This window comes from Chelonoidis abingdonii, chromosome 2, assembly GCF_003597395.2.
Source record: "Chelonoidis abingdonii isolate Lonesome George chromosome 2, CheloAbing_2.0, whole genome shotgun sequence".
NCBI classification, from domain to species: Eukaryota; Metazoa; Chordata; order Testudines; family Testudinidae; genus Chelonoidis; species Chelonoidis abingdonii.
The window spans coordinates 129,471,196-129,482,677 of NC_133770.1; the positions used below are offsets into that span (position 1 = coordinate 129,471,196).

General features: G+C 41.4%; 1 protein-coding gene across 1 annotated transcript in view; it reads left to right on the plus strand.

Moving 5' to 3' along the window:
* The window catches only part of TERT (telomerase reverse transcriptase), a 121,251-nt gene that overhangs the window by 21,593 nt on the left and 88,176 nt on the right, over positions 1-11,482 (plus strand). Inside the window, 4 exon segments of the mRNA XM_032766727.2 lie at positions 3,178-3,190; positions 3,193-3,263; positions 3,265-3,339; positions 8,249-8,344. Coding sequence (XP_032622618.1) covers positions 3,178-3,190; positions 3,193-3,263; positions 3,265-3,339; positions 8,249-8,344 — 255 coding nt within the window.

Genomic DNA, 11,482 nt, shown 5'->3' on the forward strand with positions numbered 1-11,482 from the left:
TCAGAGCGCCAGCGCTGGGAGAGAGCTCTCCCAGCGCTGCACATAAACCACATCCTCTACAGGTGTAGCTGTGCTCCCAGCGCTGCGGCAGTGATTACACTGAGGCTTTACAGCGCTGTATCTTGCAGCGCTCAGGGAGGTGTTCTTTCACATCCCTGAGCGCGAAAGTTGCAGTGCTGTAAAGTGCCAGTGTAGCCATACCCAAAATTACTCCTGGGGGGATTCTGTGCCAAAAAATTCAACATTTTGCAAAATTCTTTGTGAAAAAATGCGGTATAATCACACCAGTTTCAATTGTTTTGGTAATTTATTTAAACTACAATACAGAAAAATGTCACAATAACTATTCAGCATTTCCTAAACACGTGAAAGTTAAGTTACAAATACTTGGTAACTAATACCCTGCTTTCCAGTTATAATCCTGGATTTTCATTTAAATTACATTACAGAACACCAAACAGAGGGAAAAAAAGTAGAATGTCATTTTAAATTGCTCAGACTTTCACACGTGAAAGTCATACAGTTTTACTAATCATTGTCCTGGACCTGGCTGGGTACTTTGGGAAGTGCTTGATTCTGATTGTCCTGACATTTTATTGACTGCTTCGTAAATGTTCTATTTGCATTCAAAGTCTTTTAATAAGCAAATAAAATAAATCCTGAGTTGAAATCTAACCCCACTGTGCCACTTCGGCACAGGAAAAAAGTGAAAAAGAACATAAATCTTCCTAGTTGAGAATTCCATAGGAAGAACATAAGAATATAAGTAACTATTTCCTTACTGTCATTTATAATAAGGCTCTTACATTACTCTGGCAACGTAGGGGCCTTAAAACTTTCACAGGTTTTATGCTCCTGGGGGAATTGACAGCAAATGGGAATAATTAACTAACAATAGGAACATTAACAATGTTACTACTTAGGCTGCTATATTTCTGCCTCAGAGAATGAGAACAATTAACCATCAACAGCAACTTTAAGAACGTTATTACACAGTCAGGCTGCTACAGTTATGCCTCAGAGAATGAGATGATTTAACTAACAGGCAGGCTGCTACATTTCTGCCTCTAGCCTGCTTTGTGCATAATAAAAAGCCCTACCCTTCCATGCCAGCGAGCTGCAGTAGCAAATGAGACGGACAGAGTCTCTCTTGTTTGTCATGCACATACCCCCAGCTCTACCCCCCAAATGATGATCATCCGTGCAGGCACGCATCCCCAGCCTCCCTCCCCATCTCTGAGGCTGCTCCAGGCACTCTGGAACAGATGTGCTGCATGGGCTGCTGCGGAATTGGTGCCTGATGTACAGGGATGCCATCTGATGTACGGGGGTCCCAGTTCATCCATACGTGTCACCATTCTGGGCTTCCTCACCCTGTCCTTGCTGTGCCAGGCCTTCAAGCCTTCTCTAGCACACACAAAGGTAAGGCCACACCCAGCTGCGACACAGACTGAAATCAGTTCTGTGTGGAAAGATTCAGCTCAAGGATTTATCCAGCACTCACGTGCACAACTCCTTTGGGGTGTAAACCTAAAATAATATTGTCTTGCGCTACATAGAAAGATCTGCACAATGCAAGCTCATAAAAATTGCCCCCTCCCTCAAGGTGGAGAGAGAGATGCACAACTTTTTGCCTCCTCTCTCTCACCCTGGATGTGAATTTCACAAACCAGGTTTTGAAATGAACAAGAAATAAGTTTATTAACTACAGAAAGTAAATTTTAAGTGATTATAAGGGATAACAAACAGAACAAAGCAAATTACTGAGCAAATAAAACAAAACATGCAAACTAAGTTTAATACACTCAAGAAACAAAATGTAATTTCTCACCCTAAATGTTGTTTTAGGCAGGTTGCAGAGTTTCTGTAGCTTAGAGTTAGTTATTTCTCTTTACAGACTGGACACCTGTCTCAGCCTGGACTCAACTCTGCCTTTTCCTCCAGGTGTTTTTAGCAGTCTTCCTTCCTGGGCAGGCAATGAAGGAGAGTCAAGATTAACCCCCTCCCCAGCCTTAAAAAGAATTTACCTAAGGCAGGAATCCTTTGTTTGATCCCCATCCCCGTATGGTGGAAAAGTACCAGCAAGTTAAGATATTGTCCAGGGTCACCTGACCCTGCAGTGCCAATGCAGCATCCCAGGAAACTTCTCAGGAAGGAGTGAGATAAGCATTTTCAAAGTTCTGTTGTCCTCCGTAATGGCTCATTCAGGCTCTTTGCTCTATGGTGGGCATTTCTCAGATGAAAACACAGTTGTAGTTGTTACATAGTTAATATCCCTAACTCCATATACAGAAATGATACATGCATACAAATTGGATAAACACATTCAGTAAATCATAGCCTTTCCAATATTATTGACTTTATATACAGAAATGATACATGCATACAAATTGGATAAACAAATTCAGCAAATCATAACCTTTTCAGTGATATCTCACATGACCCATCTTACATAAACATATCTTAGTTATGCCATATTCATATCATAACAATATTTCTATGAGGAATATGGAATGTAACGTCACAGTGTGTGTCCCCTGGCATATTTTTTTTTTTTCTGCTTGGGGGGCACAGAAAAATATGGGCCATATGAATTCTGTGCGGAGTACAAAATGCTGATGTGAAAGATGACCTGGATGTGTGAAGGTTTCAGATGGGCGAAGTTCAGGAGCTCCATTCTGGTGGGAAGCCCAGCCCACTAAGCTTCAGCTTCTGTACCTGACTCTACTTCAAAGGCTGCTTTTTTTTTTTTTGGTCCTGCCTCTAACTAGTAAATCTTTTGGATAAATTTGGAGCCTTCCCTTCTGCCTACCCTCCTTTTCCTTTGGAGGTGCAACACCTAAGCTCACTCCATAGTCTCTTGGCTGCTACAAATGTAACCCAATGTGTATTTTTGTCTCCCGCTCTACTCCCCTTATAATAACAGCTTAAATTCAGTTAAAGCTGATGGTTGGGCGTCCCACTTGTCTGAATAAGGGAATGGATTATTCAACAGAGAGAACACAGAGTAACCTTTCATTTTTGTTACTGAATTGGACTAACTGGCCCCACAGGCCTCCTCCAGCCTAATACACCTGTGAAATTTTGTCCTTTTACCTTAGCTTTGTTCTTATGTGTATGAGAGTACTTACAGTAGCATAATATGGGATTGATTTTTTTTTTTTTTTTTAATTTCAGGCTGATGTCACTGGGGCTATGATGCTATTCCTCATGATAAACTTGTGGAAGTGGTCTCTCAAATCTTAGATCCGCGAGAAAAGAACAGTCTACTGCATACGGCGCTATGCAGTGATCAAGATTACTATGAGTGGACAAATCAGAAAATACTATAGAAGACATGTATGACTAGTTAAATTCTTATTCTTGCTATTACAATTTTTCTGTATTGGACATATCGTTTAATCTTTTTTAATTAACAAGCCTTAGCTTAATTATCTATAAAGCAGCAAAGAATCCCGTGGCACCTTATAGACTAACAGTCGTTTTGGAGCATGAGCTTTCGGGGGGGGAATACCCACTTTGTCAGATGCATGTGAGTGAAATTCCAGGGCAGGTATATATAAGGAGGCAAGCTAGAGATAACGAATTAGTTCAGTCGGGGAGGATGAGGCCCTGTTTTAGCAGTTGAGATGTGAAAAGCAAGGGAGGAGAAACTGGTTTTGTAGTTGGAAGCCATTCACAGTCTCTGTTTAATCCTGAGCTGATGGTGTCAAATTTGCAGATGAACTGAAGCTCATCAGTTTCTCTTTGAAGTCTGGTCCTGAAGTTTTTTTGCTGCAGGATGGCCACCTTAAGGTCTGCTATAGTGTGGCCAGGGAGGTTGAAGTGTTCTCCTACAGGTTGAACTGTTCTCCTACAGCACTCCCAGCTATCTCCGTGACACCACTGATTTCCTCAGGAATCTACAATGCGTGGTGACCTTCCAGAAAACACCATCCTAGCCACCATGGATGTAGAGGCACTCTACACAAACATCCCCACACAAGATGGAATACAAGCTGTCAGGAACAGTATCCCTGATGATGCCACAGCACAACTGGCTGCTGAGCTCTATGCTTTATCCTCAGACACAGCTATTTCAAATTTGATGGCAATATATATCTTCAGATCAGTGGCACCGCTTGGGCACCCACATGGCCCCACAATATGCCAATATTTTGTGGCTGACCTAGAACAACGCTTTCTCAGCTCTTGTCCTCCCACACTCCTTCTCTACTACGCTACATTGATGACATCTTCATCATGGATCCATGGGAAGGAGACTTTGGAAAAATTCCACTACAATTTCAACAGCCCCATTCACCCCACCATCACCTCAGCCTGGACCAATCTACACGGGGGTCCACTTCGTAGACACCACGGTGCAAATAAGTGATGTCACATTAAACGAGCACACCTAACACACTATATAAACCTACCGACCGCTATGCCTACCTTCATGCCTCCAGCTTCCATCCCGGGCACATCACACGATCCATTGTCACAGCCAGCACTGAGTGTACAACCGCATCTGCTCTAACCCCTCAGACAGAGACCAACATCTACAAAACTCTCACCAAGCATTCTCAAAACTACAATACCCACACAAGGAAAATAAGGAAACAGATCAACAGAGCCAGACGTGTACCCAGAGCCTCCTACTGCAAGACAAGCCAAGAAAGAACAACAGGACTCCACTGGCCATCAATAACATCCCAGCTAAAACCCCTAATGCATCACAGGATCTACAACCCATCCTGGACAATGATCCACACTTCACAGGCCTTAGGTGCAGGCGTCCTCGCCACCGACAATCTGCCAATCTGAAACATATCTCACCAGTAACTGCACCCACACCATAGTGACTCTAGGTCAGGAACCAATCCATGCAACAAACCTCGATGCCAACTCTGCCCACATATCTACACCAGTGACACCATCACAGGACCTAACCAGATCAGCCACATCCATCACTGTTCATTCACCCGCACATCACCAATGTAATATATGCCAGCAATGCCCCTCTGCTATGTACATGGGCCAAACTGGACAGTCCTCTGATGGAAAAGGATAATGGACACAAATCAGATATTAGGAATTGGTAAATACAAACCTGTGGAGAGCACTTCAACTCCCTGGCCACACTATAGCGAACCTTAAGGTGGCCATCCTGCAGCAAAAAAACTTCTGAAACTGCTGAGCTTCAGTTCATCTGCAAATTTACACCATCGCTCAGGATTAAACAGAGACTGTGAATGGCTTGCCAACTACAAAACAGTTTCTCCTCCCTTGTTTTCACCCTCATCTGCTAGAACAGGCTTCATCCTCTGATTGAACAAAATTCTATCTCTAGCTTGCCTGCTATAATACTGCCCCTGGAATATTCCCTACATGCATCTGACGAGGGGTATTCCCCCCCCGAAAGCTCATGCTCCAAAACGTCTGTTAGTCTATAAGGTGCCACAGGATTCTTTGCTGCTTTTGCAGATCCAGACTAACACGGCTACCACTCTGATAGTTAATTATCTAGTCAGCATATACATGGACATTCTTAAAAAAACAAAAAATAAAATATACAACCACACTTTATAGGGGAAACTTGCTGGAGGAGACAAGTCCCGTTCCCCCAAGCTTCCCAACAGCTTCTATCCCCTTTCCCTGACCACCTGTGGAAGGCGAATAGTAAAGGAGAGTCTGAGTTACCTCTTCACTGGATAACTGTTGTTGCCCCTGCAGCCTGTCACAGTACGATGCAAGATTGTGGTAACAAAGGACTTATGCTGTGTTTTAAACAACTCTCCGCTTTGTGATATGAAAACTGGGAGTTTCCATTGTTTTAATGACTGGTTAAGTTAATGGGTTGGAATGTAGCACAACAGAATTAGGCCCACTGAATAAGAATGGTCATGCTGGGTCATACCAATGGTCCACCTAGCTCAATATTCTTTCTTCCAACAGTGGCTGATGCTGTATGCTGCAGAGGGAATGAACAGAACAGGGCAATTACCAAGTGATCCATCACTTGTCATTTAGTCTCAGCTTCTGGCTGTGAGAGTGTTAGGGACACCCAGAGCATTTCTAATAGCCACTGATGGAGCTGTCTTCCATAAATGTACTTAATTCTTTTTTGAACCCAGTAATACTTTTGGCCTTCACAACATCCCCTGGCAACAAGTTCCACGGGTTGACTGTGCATTGTGTGAAGAAGTACTTCCTTTTCTTTGCTTTAAACCTGTTTGGGTGACCATTTTTTTGTTTTTGTTTTTGTTATTTTTGTATATTTGTGTTATTTGTTATTTGAAGGGATAAATAATACTTCCTTAATCGTTTTTTCCATCCCATTCATGCTTGTACAGACCTCAATCATATCCCTCCCCTTAGTCATCTCTTTTCCAGGCTGAACAGTCCCAGTCTTACTGATCTCTCCTCATGGGGAAGCTGTTCCATACCCCTGATCATTTTTGTTGCTGTTCTTTATACCTTTTCCAATTCTAATACATCTTTTTTTTTGAGATGTAGTATTCAAGGTGTAAACATACCATGGATTTATATAGTGGTATTATGATATTTTCTGTCTTATTATCTGTCCATTTTCTAATGGTTCCTTGCATTTTTAGCTTTTTTTTTTCACTTCTCCTTCACATTAAGCAGATGTTTTCAGAGAACTATCCAAGAAGACTTAAAGATCTCTTTCTTGACTGCTAACAACTAATTTAGACCCCATCATTTTGTATATATAGTTGGGATTATGTTTTCCAATGTACATCACTTTGTATTTATCAGTATTGAATTTTATCTGCCATTTTATTGCTCAGTGACTCAGATTTGTGAGATCCTTTTGCAGTCAGCTTTGGACTAACTAGAGTAATTTTGTATCATCTGCAGACTTGGTCACCTCACTGTTTACCCCTTTTTGCCAGATTGTTTATGAATAGGGTGAACAGCACTGGTCCCAGTGTGGACCCTTGTGGGGACCCCGCTATTTACTTCTTTCCACTGTGAAAACTGACCATTTATTTCTACCCTTTTGCTTCTAATCTTTCAACCAGTTACTGATCCACAAGAGAACCTTCCCTCTTATCCCATGACTGCTTACTTTGCTTAAGAGCCTTTGGTGAAGGACCTTGTTAAAGGTTTTCTGAAATTTCAAATACAATATATCGACTGGATCACCCTTGTTCACAGGTTTGTTGACCCCCCTCAAAGAATTCTAATAGATTGGTGAAGCATTTCCCTTTACAAAAACCATGTTGACTTTCCCCCAACAAATCATGTTCATCTATATATCTGATAATTCCTTTCTTTACTATAGTTTCAACCAATTTGCTTGTTACTGATGTCAGGCTTACCAGCCTATAATTGCCAGGATTGCCTCTGGAGCCATTTTTAAAAATTGGCATAACATTAGCTTTTCTCTGGTTACATAACAGAATTAGTAGTTCTGCAATTTCATATCTGAGTTCCTTCAGAACTCTTGCATGAATACCATCTGGTCCTGGTGACTTATTACTGTTTAATTTATCAGTTTGTTCCAAAATCTTCTCTGTTAACATCTTTAATATTCCTCAGATTTGTCACCTGAAAAAAAATGGGTCAGATTTGGGAGTCTCCCTCACATCTTTCACAGTGAAGACCAATGCAAAGAATTTCTTTAGCTTCTCTGCAACGGCCTTGTCTTCCTTGAGTCTTATTTTAGAACCTCAGTTGTCTCATGGCCCCACTGACTGGCAGGTTTCCTGCTTCTCTTGTACTTAAAAAATAAAAACAAAAAAAAACCTGCTGTTTCTTTTTTGTGTCTTTTGCTAGTTGCTCTTCACAGGTTTTTAGCCTGTCTAATTTTATGCTTGACTTGCCAGAATTTATGCACCTTTCTGTTTTCTTCAATTGGATTTGATTTCCAATTTTCAAAGGGTGCCTTTTTTGTTTCTAATCTCCTCTTTTACTCTGTTTAGCTATGATGGCTTTTTTTTTTTTTTTTGGTTCTTCACTATTTTTTTTTAATTTGAGGTATACATTTAGTTTGAGCCTCTATAATGGTGTTTTTTAAATATATCCATGCAGTTTTCAAGCATTTCACTCTTGCGCCTGTTCCATTTAATTTCCATTTAACTAGCTTCCTTATCTTTTTGTAGTTTTCCCTTCTTGAAGTTAAATGCTACTGTGGTGGGTTTCTTTGGTATTTTCCCCACCTTGCAAGGACTATTGATTATTGTTGTTAACTAAAACATCTTTTGCTGAATTTTATCATTTCTTTACTCTCGATATACAGGTTTCTACTTTCAAGGATTTTATGTCCCATATGAGATCATTTGTATCCCATCTGCAAGAGAGTACATCGCTACAAAATGCCATAGTAGTTGAACAGGTAAGTGTTATGAGACGAAGAAAATCAAATAAGTTAATTCTTAATTCATATATTAGAGCGGGAGCTGATAGTGCCCCCTTTATTGAGTTTGCCTAACACTTTCTGTTACAAGAGATTCTTATGACCTTTTCTTTGATCATTGCTTGCAGCAGGCCTTTGATATTTGGAAAGGGGCCTACTGAGTACCTGTTCTCTCTCCCTGGAAATTCTGTTCAACGTTTGTTTTTGTTTCTCAGGGTAATTTTGGCAGTATGGAAACAAATAAATAAATAGTTTAAAAAACCTAAATATACAAGCATTTTAAGTCAAGCTGATGCTACTGCTAGAGCAACAGCAGTAATGCACACTGTCCTGCTGATGGAGGTGAGGAGCTGTCAGTGGCTGGGGCCGGATCTGTCAGCAGCTGGGGTGGGTCTGGAGCTGGAGCTGTCAGCCGCAAGGGTTGGAACTGTCCCCATCCCCCAAGTGGCTACGGCTGAACTGTCCACACCAGTGACTAGTGCTGTCCCTCTCCTGCAGCCAGGGCCAGATCTGTGAGCAGGTGAGGCTGGAGCTGTCCTCCCACCCCTAGCAACTGGAGCTGGAGTTGAAGCTGTTTCCCTCCAACTCCGGCAGAGGCAGGAGCTGTCAGTCCACTGTGTGGTGGGACTCAGGCTGTCAGTCTCCCCTCCGCAGTCAGCCATTTCCCTTGGTTCTTTTTAGTGAAAGTCTTGGACAGGTCACAGCCTTCCATGAATTTTTGTTTGTTGCCTGTGACCTGTCCATGACTTTTACTAAAAATAACTGTGACAAAATATTAACTCTACTTATGATGCATGATTTGCGGGGGAGGGGTGGGGAGGACTCAGTGTGTACTTATACATAGTAGAATTTGTTTGTAGCTTTTTTCTCTAAAGCAGAACCAAACATAGGAAATTAAAATAACATTTTAGATTGCAGAATGAAGCACTCCATAATTTGGAAATTCCAGGTTTACAGTTTCCTACAGTTGACCTTAATTCTTTCTTTTGACACCCTGCCCCACCCTCCAGGGCACATGCACTAAGATACAATCCTTAATTATGTGATTATGTACTATTTTTTTGCATAGGACCCCTGCCTCATTCAGTACATAGGATGGACATGTGGTGGGGCCAACTTAAGGTTTCTTGTGTAACCTTCAGTTGGAATTTCTTAATTTTTGAATACTTCAACTTTGCCGCCTAAATAATGTTCTTCTAACATAGTTTTGTTGTTGTATGTAATGTATACAATATTGTTTTAGTCAGCCATTTTAGTAAAATTTCCACTGCAATATGGTGAAGTAGCAGTGACACCACAGTAGAGGTCGTGCCAGATTCTTCATTTTAGTGGGGCTGATACAGTTACCTAAAACCTGTGTGTGTTTTGGAGTGAGAGAATTAATAATTGTCGTTTGTGAACTGATCTGATTTTTCTTTTCCTTCAAAATATTGTAGAAAATTCAATTTGAGCTTAGTTATAGTTTTATTCCAAAAAACATTACATGGCAACATTGTCTTTGGACTCCTTGTAAATTATAATAAAACCATATGAGATATGAAACTTATGTATGTAATTCTTTAGTGTATATATAGTTTAGAGAAAAGTTTGTTAGAAGTTGTAACATGTTTTATGATCCCCTTTTATGGTTTTAAAAATTAACATTTTGGACACTGATAAGACATGTTAATAATGTCATAACCAAAAGAGTTCTAATAACACAAGTTATAATAAAATCTCTTTCTGCTGGAGTCATCAATCCAAAGGCAGAACTCTTAAGATGACAGTGTATTAGAGGTACATGTTACCACAATAATTGAAGGCTTCAGAAGATGTAACTGTAATACAGTAACTCCTCACAATGTTGTAGTTATGTTCCTGAAAAAAGCGACTTTAAGCGAATCCAATATCCCCATAAGAATTAATGTAAATGGGTGGGTTAGGTTCCAGGGGCATTTTTTTTACCAGACAAAAGACTATACACACACACATACATGTACACACACACACACACACACTCACACACAGTGTATTAGTTTTAAACAAACAATTTAATACTGGTAAACAGCTATGATGATTTTGAAGCTTGGTTGAGGTGGTGAAGTCAGAGGGTGGGATATTTCCCAGGAAATACCTTACTGCTAAATGATGAACTAGCAATTGGCTGAGCCCTCAAGGGTTAACTCATTGTTAATGTAGCCTTACACTCTACAAGGCAGCAGGAATGGAGGGAGGGGAGACCGCATGGCAGACAGAGACATACACCTTGTATGTGGGGGAGAGAAAGAGGTGTGCATTGCTCCTTTAAGTACGTTGACGCCACTCTAAGTACACTGCCTTTTAAAGTAAATCAGCAAGCTCAGATGGCAGCTGCTGCCAGGAAGCTCCCTCCCTCCTGAACCCTGTCATGTGTCCCCCTGCTCTATGGAAGATGAAGTAAGTGGGGTGAAGGAGCAAGGGGGAGGGGGTCACCCTGACATTAGCCTCCCTCTCCTCCCCACTCCACACAGCAAGAAGGAGGCTCCAGGGAGCAGCTTCAAGGCAGAGGGCAGGAGCAACACATGGCAGTGGGGGGAGGGACAGCTGAATTGCCAGCAATTGATAGCCTGCTGGGAGGCTGCCACACAGGGAACTTAAAGGAATGGGGAGCTGATGGGGTGCTGCCGGTCCACCCTGGTTGCAAGCCCCCACCAGTTAGCTGCAATGGGCTGCTCTTCCTGCAAGCAGTGGACAAAGCAGGCGGCTGCCAAATGATGTTATAAGGGAGCATTGCACAACTTTAAACAAGCATGTTCTCTAATTGATCAGAAACGTGACAATGAAACATTAACTGGGACGACTTTAAGTGAGGAGTTACTGTATATTTTAACCCTATCTGTTTTTTTGTCTCTCTGGAGTGACTACACAACACACAGAGATTTCTGAGTCTGCTGCTGCCTTGTACTTCCATATATTTTAAGGCTAGAAGGGACTATTAGGTCATCTGTTGTTAAGTGTAGAGGGCTGGAATGTGTAGATGTGTAGAAAGAATAGTAAAAATGGCAGGTGACCAGCTTGGCTTAACAGTGAAATCCTTGCTGATCTTAAACACAAAAAAGAAGCTTACAAGAAGTGGAAGATTGGACAAATGACCAGGGA